This window comes from Pipra filicauda, unplaced genomic scaffold (assembly GCF_003945595.2).
Source record: "Pipra filicauda isolate LSUMZ 115617 unplaced genomic scaffold, ASM394559v2 scaffold419_size605101_pilon, whole genome shotgun sequence".
In the NCBI taxonomy this organism is placed as follows: domain Eukaryota; kingdom Metazoa; phylum Chordata; class Aves; order Passeriformes; family Pipridae; genus Pipra; species Pipra filicauda.
In genome coordinates this window covers 244,088-259,512 of record NW_024104553.1, presented here as the reverse complement: position 1 = coordinate 259,512, position 15,425 = coordinate 244,088, and the positions used below count along the sequence as shown (strand labels likewise).

The 15,425-nt window shown below is 48.5% G+C and overlaps 1 protein-coding gene across 3 annotated transcripts in view; it reads right to left on the bottom strand.

Annotated features, from left to right (window-relative positions):
- LOC113999444 (phosphofurin acidic cluster sorting protein 1-like) overlaps positions 1–15,425 on the bottom strand; it is a 68,541-nt gene that overhangs the window by 13,105 nt on the left and 40,011 nt on the right. For all 3 annotated transcript variants that reach the window (XM_027742866.2, XM_027742867.2, XM_039385535.1), the window contains exons 2-6: positions 6,759–6,846; positions 1,716–1,805; positions 1,243–1,368; positions 895–1,057; positions 652–743 (exon numbers count right to left, since the gene is read on the bottom strand). In XM_027742866.2, the coding sequence (XP_027598667.2) occupies positions 652–743; positions 895–1,057; positions 1,243–1,368; positions 1,716–1,805; positions 6,759–6,846 (559 nt within the window). The remainder of the gene's footprint in view (positions 1–651; positions 744–894; positions 1,058–1,242; positions 1,369–1,715; positions 1,806–6,758; positions 6,847–15,425) is intronic.

Genomic DNA, 15,425 nt, shown 5'->3' with positions numbered 1-15,425 from the left:
CTGCCATATATATATAAACACCAGTCATTCATTGTCACTTCACTCTAATCTGCCCCAAGGGATCTATTAACTAGAGCCTCAGTTACACCTGCCTTCAGGGGTGGGTCATAACAACCCTGAAAAGGGTTTGTCCCCATGCTTGATCAGCATGCTACCACAAGTCTTTCTTTGGCCCCAAATACAGGCAACCACAACAAGAGGACAGCAAACACAGTGACACAGATCATCACAGGGCTGGGATGAGTCAGCAATCTCTGACCATTTTCAGACCTAGACAGTACTTCTTCCTAAAATCTCTGTTCTCTCTCAGAGAGTGAGCAGTCTCTGGTCTGTTAGCACAGGGAGACAGGAGAAAATCATGGTGCCAGACTGAGGAGGGCTCAGCAGTGGTTTTCTGTTGCAGACCCGACACCTCTAAAGACAGATGGTTGAGACCTATGGCTCTCCAAAGTCCCTTGCCTCACCATGGACTTGACAGCAGCCCACAATTCTTTCTGCTGTCAGGTATTATGGCTCTCTGCCCTCTGAAACCATGCCAAATGTTTCATGAGGGAGATGAGAGGGCTCAGGGTGATCAAGATCTTCAACCCCCTAACTCTTGGCCCCAGAAACAGGACCAGGACATAAGCCATTTTGCCAGGCCTCCCTTACCTGACCCTGCACAGCATCATCGCTGGCTTCCTGCTCTGAGGAGAAGCTGTCATCCTCTTCTTCAGAGTAGTTATCAATGTCCGGGGAGCGATCTGAAAGCAGACAGTGCAAATGCCCAGCTAAGCATGATGCCTGTCATGGCTCCAGCGAAATGACTGGTACTGCTGGCAGGCACTGGGGTACACACTCTGTTACCCATGTCCTGTCCCAAACGCTCGCCTTCAGGTCTGAGCGCTAACACACCTGAAGCTTTGATTTTAGGACCTGAGGGGACGCTCCCGTCCTCGTGGTCAATGGGCTGACTAGACAAAGAGTAGATGCTGATTTCAGCCACTCGGATGTTCACATCTTTCATGTTGCTGTGGAGGCCCAGAAGTTGCCCACCATCCGTCGGGTGCTGCATCACCTAGACAGACAGACAAGCTCCCTGACAGGATGACACAGCTGGCAGCCCACCTCCTCTATATTATAACCCACCAACAAGCCAGAGCACTCCCAGCAATGAGGCTCTGTCCACCAGCCCAGCTCTGTGCCCAGCGCTGGCACAGGGAAGGCCATGTTAGGCTCCCCTCTGTTCCCAGCTCCCTGTACCTCGGCCATGTTAATGATGCCCACTGCAAGAGTCTTGTAGCCCAGGATTGTGCGGTTCTTGTATCTCTTCCTCCGCTGCAGCATGATCTGTAGTTTGTTGCCATCTCTCTTGAGGAAATGTGGGTACTGGGGAAGGAATGGCAGCATGAGGGCAGGGCTCAGCATGACACACAGGTAGAAAACTCTTCCTCAGTGCTGATGTACAGCAGGATATGACCTGCCAAGCTTTGAGGTGCTCCTCAAAGGCCACCTGCACTTATCCATCATCCTCCATATCCCGATGCCCGGCAAAACAACCCCTGGAGCAACGGAGCACTTGGCCTGTAGCAGGAATCTTTGCTGCTATGGTCTGAGCATGGGCAATCACAGGAGGCCCCTCCCCAGAGACTATGCCTTTCACAGTTAGCCCCAGTGTTGTGGTTGCTGAAAAGCGCCAGGCAAGAAAGCCCAAGGGACCAGGCAACACCAAGTACCTGCAGTGAGAAGGTCAGTTCCAGCTCAGTCTCCATCAGGCCTCCAGGTGGGAGGACGTATTCATTTGATCTCAGGACTCGCTTTGAACCCTACAAGATTGGCAGACACACACTGTAAGCTAAGCTCAACCACAGACTCCACTGCACCACACACACAAGTCAATGGTGTTCACAGTCCATAAGGAAAGAAGACAGTGCCATGACTCTGTTCTGTTCCACCTCACAGAGCCACCTTACACACACCTGTCAATGCTTTGCAAAAGCCTGCAGTTTCTCCTGAGCTGCCAGAGGTCCCTTCTCCTTGCCTGCCTGCCAGGGAGCACTTGCTCTTCACAAGTCTGTTTTGCTTAATCTGGCTCTTTGCATGGGGAGTGCAAGTCTAATATTGTGCAGGGGACACTACTTGAGCCAGAGGGAGCCATGCAGAGGGAAGGAAAGGGTCCCAACACACTGCTTGGCCAGGAAAGGGAGACATCTCTGCCCTGCAGTAGACAGACCCTGTGCAGACAGATCCCTGTCTAAGCACAGCTGGCAGAATGGCTCTTCTGGGACCAAGTCAGGATGTCCCAGGAGAACAGGGGTCCCTCTGCTTGCTCATCTTGTGTCTCAGAAAACTCCTCCTAGTCTTTTCCTCAGGCAACAGTCCTTATGTCTCCACATATAGATATGGTTTTTTCCCCAGAAGGACAATAAGAGAAGCACTCTAATTATGTACCCACTCCAACTCTTTCTTTTACTTCTGTCCTATCTTTACTATCTCTATGTCTTGGCTTCTGACAGAGAAACTGAATGACTTGTGGGATGAAAAATGCTGTCTGCATGCAACAGGCTCTCTTGGCTGCAGGGTGGCACAACTTGCAGACCCTCCCAAAAGTTGTCTGCAATGCTGTTCCCAGAGTCTGTGCCAGGACCAAGGCTTTCCTATGAAAGGTCTTCCTAAAACTGAAGAGAGGAGGTGGAGCACATCCCCTTCACCATCTGTGAGCATTCCTGGCCAAGAACACACTGACTCTTCCTTCCTGAACCCTTATTTGATAACAGATGACAGGTAGTCACAACGAGAGTGACCATTTGCTGTTTGATGCAGAGAGATTATCCACCAAAGATTCATTCTTTCACCAAAACACAAATACTACTGCAATTACTCTTGAAGATGCTATTTTTGGGGAACGAGTTATGGCAAAGAAAAGGTGAGGATACCCTGGGTGGTGTGTCCAGCAAGTGAAGGTTTCATAAACGATGCTGTCCTGTGCCTTACTGTCATTTACCACTACGTCCAGCCTCAATCCTAGGTGAATCCAGTCCCTCAGTGAAATGCCAGTGCCACATCTATGTGGCGTTGCAAGGACTGGGACAAAGGCTGCTTCACTATCACAATGCAAGCACAAGAACACAGAAATACTGAGGATTCTCCATCTCTTGAGAAATTCAAACCTCTACTGGATATAGCACTGAGCACCTGATGTAGCACAGCTGTTCTGCAATTTGAGTAATGTCAGGCAAGACCAACTTCTCAGCACAACAGTTGAGTATCCCTATGAGTACTACAGGAAAACTTAATATCAGACTGTTATAGTGAAAATCACAGATAACAAAGAGTGTCAAGGAAGTGAAAAACAATAGAGGTCACGGCCACAGATCTTCACTACCTAAAAACTGAAAACATACAGGAGCTTTCACTACTATACACAAGCACATGATGCCCAAGTGTGGTCTGCAAGGTACAATTCCCAATTTCAGGTATAAATCTGTCCTGATTGGTTTATAACACGGTTGAAACTAGAAGAGCATACCACACCTGGAAAAGGAGAGAGAACTAACACAATATTGGAGACCTGGCCTTAGGTATACAACAAAGCACTAACCAGAATTCAAGCTAAAGGTGCATTTTGGGAGGGAAAAGACCATTAATACCATCAACATATTTGGGGTGTAGCTGAAATTACTTGGGTAGGAGTGAAAAACAAGTGGTTGCAAAGAGAATACAAACAAAGCATAAACAGAAAACTCTGCATAGCAAGAAAGAGCAAAAAATCCAAGTTCCTGCAGGAAGCAGGGCTGGAGCAGCAGGCAGGCCTGTCAGAGGCAAATGAACTTCTTAGCCTGGCCTATTTTGTAGCACACACTCTGGTCTGCTATGTAGTGACTGCCAATATCATCCCTCTACAGCAGTACCAAGGTTTGAATCTGAGTCACCAGCTGTATCCTGCAAGCAGCTGCAGGAGGATCTGCATCCGCAGCACCTGTCACAGGAGCTGAAAGTTCTGGGAGTGCTGGGGTTTGCTTTCTTCTTTCTTTGATTGTTTTCTCTATTCATGGCTCAATATAGGGTATTTCTGAACTATAGTCTCTCTGTCGAGAGGGAACACCCTGTTTCCCTTCATGACATAATCAGTTATGATACCAAGACAGGTATCTGCACCTTTATGGAGCTGAGCCAGGCACATCCAAATCTCTTAAGGCCATGCTGAACACCACACAGAAGGAAATGCTCTATGACATCTCCAGTCTGTTAAAACAAATAACAAGGGATAAAAGTTTAAAGACCGCTCAAACGATACGACAGTAAATCCCCTTTTTCACATAGTTCAGTTCTCACTCAAGGCTACTGAACATTATATATTGAAATAACCTGTGGGAAATGAGTAAGTCCTGTAGACGTAGAAAGCTCCCTTAGTCCTTTGACAGTGGTGTTTTCAGAAGAAGGAGCAGGTAACAGCACATGGCACAGCTGGAAAGCTATCTTTTAAGACCAGAAGGGCATGATCGCTGTGAGATCAGGTATTCCAGACAGGCTTACACTGTCCTTTGAGTAACATACATTTTTTGAGCAGACTACCTCCAGCACTGGGGCTGTTTTCTTGTGCCAGCACCATTCAGGCACAGTCAGAGGTTTGTTTCCATGCAATCTGCCCTTCAGAGCAGCAACTTCCCAACATGCAACTTTCTGAACCCAACAGAGCTGCTACTGAAATAAGAGAAAATACAGCTCTCCTTTCCTCTAGTCCCCAGCTGCCCCCTTGGGAATTTGCAGGTCCTCCATACATGCATCAGCTGTTTCCATCCAAAAGATGGAAGTAGCAGAGTTCACTGGGCAGCCTTCAAACAGCTTCTTACTAGTGTGACTCATCTGTTACCTAGGAGAGGAGCAGAAGGAATGGATCCATCTGAGGCCACATTGTAGGCAGGCTATGCTGAGGCCTCCATCTGCCTTCCAGCAGTCCCAAACCCTGCCAAGGCGGCTGGTCAGGCAGGTGAAAGCAGTCTAAGGAGGCACACAGATCCACCCCACTCCCACAATCAATGTTAAGCCATAGAGTAACGCGGGCAAAAGCATTCTCCTTCAGTTTTCTTCAGCTTTGCAGGGAGTCTACATCATGCAGTCATAACTATGTGGCCCTGCAGAGAGGAGGTGACCATGTTTAAATCAAGTCCCTGAATTCAGCCTCCATTCCATGGCCTCCATTCCTGCAGTGAAGAGTCCCTGTGGCTTCAAATTGCTGAGGCCTATTAATTTCTTTTGCCATCAGGGTGCAAGATTGGCCTGTGGCAGGGATGGGGGTGATCTCTTTGAAAGAGATGGAGTCCCACTGCACAGCCTCTTCCACAGTCTCACATTTGCAGTGCATGAGAGGGGGCATTCCTGAGGACCTACACACTCAGCACATATCAGTCCAGGCATAAGGGATGCTGCACAGGAACTCAAAGATCCCCAGTCCCACAAAACACACACAGCTTGGGCCAACAGTGCAGGAGAGAAGTGAGACCAACCTAGCCTTCCCAGTCAGGAGGGACCCACAGCTCCCAGATGGCTCCCAGCCCCCCAGTCCTGTGCTGCTGCCACCTGTGGCCCAGCCTTGATTGCTTCTGCATTTCCAGGGGCCAGGCACTCTCTGCTGCCCAGGTTGTTTCCTTGCCTGCACCAAAGGGACACAGGTCTTAGAGGTCCCAGGGCTTTCAGCTCTCCTGAATGACATCATACACGCAGTGATGGAAAGATCAGCAAAGTGGGACACTGACCAATAATGCATAAACCCCAATATCCTCCTGCTGTCCTCACTCCAGGCCCCAGCTTTCACGTATTTTGCTTTCTGTTTCTTCTGTGCAAGTGAATCAGGTCTGCCATGAAGACAAACTCCAGCTCCCAGAGCTCCACTAATGCTGCAGCTTCCAGCATTAATCCAGGATTTAGATCCTAATGTGTGCAGCACAAAGAGCTCTGTGGGAGCACAAAGCTGCTGAGCTTTTGCCTCGCAGTGCTTTCAATGGGATCAGCAGCTTTCCTGCCAGCTGACAAGAACGAAGGAAGGACACCAGCACTCTAGTTGGGTAAGAGGGGCTGTGGTGAGAACATACACCCAAGACGCATCTTGCTTCCATGCTGTCTCCTTTGGCAGGTGGAAAGGATGTGACTGCACCCATAGGAATCCATCTCTTCACCACCAGCTGCAGAGAGGGTGGGGGGATTGCACATACCAGGATAGTGGCAAATTCCCAGTCCTCTCTCCCCTCCACTCTGCCTGGTTCAGAGTAGAGGCATCAGGCCTAGCACGGATGCACAGAGAAAGGGAGAGGACAGCAGAGGGAACTGTGAGATCATGCAGGGTACAAATGTCAGCAGAAGTTATGCACAGAGATGATGCTGATCCCTTGCACCCTTCCCACCCTTCACTCCCCAGGGAGTGATCTGGATGGAGGGCACTGCCAGAAACCACCCAGTACTGATCCTTTCTAAAGGGTTGGGAACAGTGGGAAGCCAAAGTCTGAACAGCAGCTTGAGAGGAGGGCCTTGGCTGAGGTGGGCAGGAAGGCATGACACATTTTGTCCCAGTGCCTAACCAAATTCATCCCTGATATAAACCAGCACCATGCAGTTTGCTGCTGTCCCACTGGCCTGAGAGCCAAAATCTCCCCAGGGGTGCTAACCGAGACAGAAGGGGTTGATTGGCACAAGGCAAGGGACATGCAGACCAGCACTTCACAGAGAGCAAAAGGACAGGCTTGGCCTGCTGCCATCAGGCAGCAACATGGAGAGGAGCCTACCTGAATCTTCACAGCAATAAGCACAGAGCTCAGCTCTTTGTCCAGCTCTTTCAGCACCGTGAGTTTCTTCAGGCGCAGACTGCAGAGCCTGTAAGATAGAGAGAATGGGACACATTCAGGCACCACCATCCCTGGGGCCCTGCCACATGGTACCCGGTGCTCGGAAGGCAGCCTGGATGCTTGGCCCACTTGCAGGCACAAGCTTGGCCGAGGAACACTGGCATTCAGGCACCCCTGAGACAGACCATTGGGGAAAAAAGGAAAGAAGAGAAATTAACAGAGCTAAAGCAGGCTTAAGGGATTAGTGGGAGACAGGAAGTCCAACAGCAGGCCATACGGTAAAGAGATCCCTTCCCAAGCAGGGCTGTTGCCAGCTCTGCTTAAATCTACCTTGGCCACAATGCTGTTTATTTATAAACCAAAGCACTTAAATCCACTCTTATCCTGGACTTAGTTAAGGCAAATGTTCCCATGCTCTTCTCTTGCACGATACCACACAAAGCTGACTCGGGAAGCAGCCTCACAAGAAGCTTCATACAGCAGCCACCCTGACAACCACAAAAACCTGGGGACTCAGCATGGTAAGTGGCACTTGCAAGAAAAAGCTAGGAAGGAGCCTGAGGCTAAGTGAGAAGAGTGACTTTTGCTGCTCAAAGGATTAGTCAGTGCCTGTGAGATAGCCAGCCACCCCAATCTCCTGTCTAGGAGCCTGCAGCAGAACTCCCACAGAAAGTACCTGCAAGGAACTCTGTGTCAGGGAGCACAGGCCAAACACATCTTTACCAGCAACACCAGCACGCTGATGTTCTGCAAGCCAGCCCCTGTGCTCCATGCTCCACAGCTGCAGACACTGGTACCCAGGACTTTTGTGGATATCAGTATGCTGGACCTGAGATTTAGGCCACCCTTCCTGGAGAACAGATTTGGCTACTACCAAATACATTTCTGTCTGACACACTGTGCTCCCTGAAGGACCAAATCTATTCTCTCCTGCTTTTTTTATTTTTAAAGGAAAAAACCCTGCTCTTGCTCAGCTAATGAACAGGAACAGTGTAGAACAGCCCAGAGGTGGAATGACAGTGGAAAGGGAAGGACAAACAGCCAAACTGCAGGGCAGGTTTAGGACTTAGCAAGCACTCATTTCCTACCATGTCCCTGCCCTCTCTTCTAAAATAATTTTAGCTTGTGTAGAAGATTTTCTGGACTGTGACTGCAACCCTGCTGCTCTGTCCTTCACATTTGGGTAGCAGGGCATGGTGGAGACCAGAATTCAGGAAGCTGGGAGTGCAGACAAGCTCTTGTACACTTGTTTGCCCAATGGTCTGCATTCCTTCAGCCAAAACCCAGGGCTACAGACCCCTAAGCCCTTGTACCCTGTGCACCCCAGCACTACAATAAGTGACCCCATCTCTGTCCACCCTTCCCCTCTGAGCTTCTGTTTGTAGGAAGGGAGAAACCTTATCATCTGGGGCAGGTTTCTTTCTCCCCAGAAATACTTCGTCAAAGTTAGGAGTGAGCTGAAGGGAGCAAGGCCAAAGACAAAGAGGATGCCTCTTGGGCAGGGAGGGGGGACTAAACGCTCACCAAAAAGATGGAGTACAGCAACTACACCAGATGTACTAAGGGAAAGCTTGCAAAGAGGCTAAGCTTAGCTAACACCATCACTAACCAGTGCTGGCTTTGACTGTCCTTAGTCCCTAGACAAGCCACAAAGAGAAATGAGGCTTGAACATGTAAGACAAGAACAGGACATCTACTCAAATTTTCCTTACAGTACTGATCTAGTTACCTGCATGGAAAAGTTATCCCCAAAAGATTAAAACTTCCATACGGATATCCAATCTTAATTTGAGGATATCTACCTGGCAGTTGTTCTCACTGTAAAAACACACTCCTCATCCAAATTAATCAATTCATTAGCTCTTCATGCTCTTCTCGGAGGCACTCAGGAGTTCTGTCAGTACCTGGTATTTTTTCTCAGGGAAGAATAAGTGCACATCGATCAGCTTTACCCACTTGGGCAGCTCTTTCACCTCTGATAAGGCAGTCGACAGCTTCTTTCTTCTCTCTCTCTGAAAGCTTCTATCCCTCTCCAGCTTTTAAGATCTCTTTCACACAGTGTGAGACACTATACTCTGCACCTTGTCCTTCTCATACCCCGTGCAGGAAGGTGGTTACCCCCTCCCACCCTCTGTTTTTCCTCCCCTGCAGCACTCAGAGATCCAACTAGCTCAGGTATAGCTTGCAGCCTGCAACTCAAACCCTTCTCAAAACAGTGCTTTCTAAAACACCATTACCCTTCCGATAGGGATTAACATGCATGTTCTGGAGTCTAAATGTACTTATTTGCAGCACAAGAGCACATAATTTTTAAAAGGGTGCTCCTTTAGCAACTTGGCTGTCCCTGATGATCCTCTTTTGATCTGTTACTTAACCAACCCCTGCATCACCCAGATTTGTGTCACTGCTGGGTGTTCAGTGCCAGTACTGGGCAGCAGTGGGTCTCACACTAATCCCTGCAGATCTCTACAGGACAGGATCGATCCACAGTGATCAGAATGGTATGCTGCTCTGAACACTTCAGCCAAATCCCAGGGCAACTACCCCATGGTTTTGCCCAGAACTGATCAGTGTGTGATACCCCCAAGTGACTAACTTTTTGGTAGATAAATTATAAATCTGGATTTACTTGTTCCTATAATTAAAGACAATAACTAGCAAATGTTCTTGACCTGTGGAACTACTGCAAGGACTTCCTCTATATCCAGTTGTGGTAAACATGACTAACATTCTGACAGCAACAGTGACTGGCAGCAACAAGGAAAATGAGCTCCAACAGGACAGTCTGACAGCCTCCTGGACCTCCAGTACTCCTACACTCCACTACTGGTTGTTTACTAGTGAGGAGTATTTTTCCTGGTATTATCTTTAAAAATGCTGCCTTCTTTTCATCACTAACTTGGATGGTCAGTCAGACAAAAATCCTCTTTCTTGATCATGGCTTTTCAAACATGCAACCAAAGAAAGCACCTCCTACTTTTCACTTGTTCCACTCTACCTCTTTATTCAACCCCGTACCCAGCAGGAGCACACATCCCTCCACCGCTACTGCCTGAGGAGGTAACAAGCAGGAGTATGTCTGCATATTCACACACCCAGCACTGCCACCACCCTCAGCTAAGATGATGGTAACAAAAAGGAACACGTGCACATATAAACACACACGCATCCCAACAGCCTGGCTAAAGAGCGTGTGTGTGTGTGCACCAACACACACACAGACAGACACACTGTGCCTGGATGCACCTCAGCTAAGCAAGCACTGACTTTCAAGTTGGGATTCTGAACTGCAAGCAATTACATCAAAATAAGAACATGAGGAGCGAGAAGGGAAAAAAAAAAGAGAAAGGGGCAAACGAGGAACTCAATGAGTTAACAACTCATTAAAACCACAAAGATGACATTTCCTGGAGTATGTTTTCAGACACTTAGGTCATACTTTGAAAACGGTCCCCAAAACATCACTCAGCACATTTCTTTTGCTTTTCTTTCGCTTTTCTTTCCTGCTCCAGGTTGCAGCGTCCCAGCTGTTTCCTTCCTCTCTAGTTAAATGACAAATTTGGAGCTTTTGCTCTGAAGTCTGATTGAAACGCTCATAACACTTTCACCAAGCTGGCCTGTGAATTCATCTTGAAAAGCAAAGCTCCTGTAACACATACATTTTGTGAAGTTCAGTGCCAGCAGCAAAGCACTGCCTCCAGTGGTTTTTTGCAAATGCCAAGAGGTGACTGCTGCTCTCAGTGGACACACACACACAGTGGCTAGTTTTTTTAAGGAAACCTTCCTGTCTGAGTGGTCCATTCAGGACTACTCTGGGAGTCACACTCCCACCACCCCAGACTTTCATTGCTGGGACCAAAGCCCCTTCGCAAGGGGCAGCTCCATTGGACCAGTGAGTGGGTGCCCCAACTGGATCCCACCACACACTACACTCATTTAATCACAGGGCAGTAAAACAATAACAGCTTGAGCTAATGCCTCCAGGGTGAATGTAGAAATCTTTGGGCTTTTTTACTCTGTTTTTAGCCTGTTACTTACATGCTCTTCATGCCCCTTACATGTGCCTCTTGATCCCATGGTGATATTTGGTCTGGGGTCTTCTGCTTCTTTATTTGGGTTCTACAGAGTCTCTGGGTGAACCAGCCACACAGTGCCACAGATGGCAGTGTCCTTTGTTAGGCAACAGGTCAGTGGCAGTTCATGGCTCCTTTCATGGGACTCCAAGACATCTCCTGCCATCCAGGGCACAAACCTGCAGCTCACACTGCAGCTGCACACCCAGCTACCTGCACTAGGTGTACTCTTCAACAGCTTTATTGTTGCATTTTCAAGGTCAGTGTCTCAGTGAATGCCGTATATCCCTAAAGCCCCTGATGTCAGGGGATTATAAACCAGAGGTATGGTTCTTAAGGCTCATAGAAAGCAAAGGAAAACAGGATGAAAATACATCTATGCACAGTACAGAATGTGGTACATTTTTTCTGCTGGCATCCTGGGGCTGTTCAGTGCTTGGCTTACTGACCACTGGTGAGCAGCAGGTCATTCTCTGGAGAGGACTGTTTCACTGGACATTTGAACTGATTTTTTCAAGTGGTAGCAGCCAGGTTCCTTGGGTTTTCCTGTAGCTCCTTTGCCACCTACAAATGTTAGAACACAGCCACCTCTCCCAGCACTGGCCCTCTGCACTTCCTTGTCAACGCTACAATCCTTATTGGATGCACAGCCATGGACTAAGCCTTCAATAGAGGCAACTTAGTAGCTCTTCAATGTTTTTCCTGACTTTGACAGCTCAGGTTTCCCTTTCAAGGTGATATTAAACTCTGAGACTGGGCTTCTGGAGAGATGCCAGATGTTCTGTAAGGCTCACAAGGTATGGGACGCTCCCGACAGTCCTGCACCCCTGCTGGAGCAGCACCTATTCCCAGTAAATGTTCCTGCTAGAGGACAGAACGCAGTTGGCCAGGACCAGACATCCTGGGCATGGGGACGCCCTGCAGACTGGCTGGTCTTATGGAGCAGTTTGTAAAAGCAGTTTTACTCCCTCTGATCAGAGGGGGGTCCAGCCCTACAGCTCACCTCTGATAGTGGCCAAAGGGAAGGTGTCAAGGAAAGAGCACACCAACAGGGTGAGAGCGGTGAGATATCACCCAGAACGTGCCACAGCTTTCTGAAGTCAAGATACTCCCTGAGCCATAGTGGTATCTATGCATGAGACACCACTGATGCACGCAGAGGGGAGGAGAGACCTACTCCACTTACAGAAAGCAAGTCCCTGTTGCCAGCAAACAGGAGCAATGAACTGGGACAGCAGCAGGTTCATCAGGTTCTGCAGCTCAAGCATCAGGACAGGTAGGTGGGCCAATTACAGACACACTGGGATGAAAGCCAACATCAGCCTGCTTTGAGAGCCTCCCCAAGGGAAAGAGAGACAGAACAGTCAGGGCTTGCTAGCACGCTCTTGCCACTCTGCCTTCTAGCAACTGCTGCAGCCTGGGAAGGGCAAGTAAAGCGAGCTGCGCTGAAGTGGTGTAACACAATAGGATGCAGAGGCCAAAAGCCATGATAGCACCCTCTTGGGATCTCCAAGGAAAGAGCTAGGGCCAGAATCACCAAACACCTGCTGTGTATCAGGTCCTTTAGCCAAGTTACGCAAGGTGATGCGCAGCACAACAGCCCTAGTGCTGACCAGCAATCCTCTCCTTGCCATCAGAGAGGCATTTTGGCTCCTCTACATCCTGGCTGACAGCAGCTTGCTACCAATAGCACATGTCTGCCCTGTTGCTGGATCCAGAGCAGAGTTCTATTACTGCAAATTGCAGTAGGTTCGACTTATCCCAATTACCAACTGATCTTCCCAAAGGAAATCCTAAAGCATGAAAGACAGGAAGACAAAAACTCCCCACATTGTTACATCCCTTCATTTCCTGTAAAGCATTCACAGCTTATGGTTCTGCCTGCCTCACGAAAACCAGGATGTTTTCCCATGTGACTATTCCTCTCCATCATCCCATCTCCTTCCAAGTGCCTCTAGACAGACGAAACCCAAGCCAATGCTCAGGCATCCCAGAGGACCAGCTGACACTATTCTTCCTTTTGTCTCTGAGGCTTGTAACAGCAAAGGAATGTAAAGCCTGTGCTGAGAAGGGGTTCCTTCTCCTCACAGCAGCGACTTGGCTGCCCTACATGGGAGCAGGACAGGCAAAGGCATGCTGGGAAGGGCAAAGAATTACAGTATCAGTAGGGTACACATTAGGAAGAGCAAGATGTCATCCTCAGTCAGGAAAAACGGGAGGCCAAGGGAAGAAAACAATGTCCTGAAAGCAGATACATCCACCTTTCCTTGTCTTCATGGCTGGCTGTTGCAGCTGCCCAGTCTTCCTCACAGCTTTGTGTCCTGGTTAGCATGTGCCCCCTGGGATGGCCATTCAAGATAGACCAAAAAGAGGCCAGTGCAGGCCCTGACAGTGCAGCATATTAAATGGGACCTCAGCACCACTGTATTGAATTGGAGCACCTCTTTTTTTCATTTTCCTATCCTGATGGAAAAGAAAGTCCACACAATCAATGCTGTTATCATCTGACTGGGCAGTCCATTCTTAACTGCATTAAACATCACTGTGTATGCACATTTATCGGGCATGCCCTGCTGCAATCAGCCCTTGGAAGGGTGCCTAACTCTTTATTCTCTGGGTAGATGATTCTGGTTTGGTCAGCAACTTGCCCTTGAGCTTGCTGCACCAGGCTGCTCTATTAAACACTCTGAAGCGTCTTTCCCACTGTAGGGACCACACACAGGTCTGCCCAGGGGCTCTGACTGCCACCCAGAGGCCTCCCAGGAACCGCCTGCTCTCCCATCACAAGCTCTTAGCACTGCTGTGTTCTCAGATATGTATTTCATAGTATTGCAATACCACTGAGACAGCACACAGCCACTCCCAACAGATGCACAGGAAAAGAGCGGGTCACACCCCAAAGAGATGCAACAGTCACGACAAGGCATAACAGACATTCCAGGCTGGGTCAGGTGCACCAATGAGATAAGGAGGCTCAGATAAAGGACAAGAACATCAGACTATGTGCGTGTTTCAGCCAGCAGCAGTAGCTACTAATGATCACTAGCAACAGCTACCAGAGCTGCTTGCTGCCAGTGTGAAAGCAGCCAGGTGCGAGAGAAGAAAGCACAGATAGGTACTGGATTCACTGATTTGTCTAGAAGACATAAGATTCACTCAGCATTACAGAAGAGATTTGTTGGATTTATTTAGGTGAATATAAAAATCTTTCTAAATACCTAATAAGATGTACAAAATCATCCTCTTCCTCAGGGTTTTCAAAACCGGTATCTGACATCTGTAGCCAAACTGTAGCCAAAACTGTTTCTGGACCAGCCACTGTTTCCTTCACAGGAAGGTTATGTTTTTGAAACACCCTTTTTAAAGGAGATCAGCCAATATGCATTACTGAGTGTACACCAGCCCTACACACATGAGGAGAGGCAGAAAGACCAGCAGCAGTGCTTGTGCTCAGGGTGCAGAGCACTTCTCTTTCCAAGAAGCTACGTCTACTACAGGCTGCTTTTGTGCTGCCAAAATGTTACCATGCCGGCAGTGCACACCGAAAAAGATCTGAACTACTCATAACATTGCATTTCTAATTAAAGAATGGCTGCTTAGGACAAGATCTAACATCAAGATCCCTCTGCTTGTTTGCTGCCCATGGCATAGTGAGGAAGTGGGGGCTGTTGCAAGCAGGAGGGCAATGACGCAGAGATCACAGCATCCCAAACCAGGACAGAGCAGGCCTGGCTGCAATGAAAAAACAGCTCTCAAACAAATGCTTGGCCAAGGCCACACACGAGTATTCCCTGTTCTCCAGTATCCTCACTAAGCACAGACAGCAGTGACACTCTCAAAACAGCAAATTTCCCTGGGATTCCCTCTGGTCAGGCCTGCAGCCAACTGCTCCAGAGCACATGTGCTCTCCTTCTTCAGGCTGCTGAGCCATCCTCTGGTGTTTGGATGTGCCTCGTCACATAGGCAAGTATATGACATCTCTGCAAGCAAATCACTTCTAAAAAAGACAAATGCTGCTTTCTCAGACCACTTCAAATGCAGTAGCGGAGGCAAGTCAAAGATAAGCCTGTATTATGAAATGCTCCCTTCCTGTTCTGTGGCAGATTTCTTCAAGCAAACTGTCCTGTGCAGGCTCCATAGCTACAGACAGGTCCACAGTTTCAGACTCAATAATACAGGCAGCCTCGAAAAGAAGCAGACCACTCTGTCCTATTAGCTGTGTGTGTTGTGGACTTGTGTCTGTGACACTACACAGCAGACAAAAAGACTGCTAAACTCAATATATAACCTAAATGCCACTCCTGACTTGAGGACTGCTTTCTCCCGATCTGCCCTGCTGTGGACTGAGAGATCCCACACGTTTTGCTAGCCTGGAGAGTAAACCACATACATCCTTCCCCTGATCTCAGGGGACATTCCTGCTAATGCAGCTAGTCTCACTGTAGGAGGAAAGAGCAGCTCCTACCATGATGCCAGGCCTACCTAGCACCACAAACTCCCAAACAGGATGAGTACTGCCTGTGTATGCAGCCAG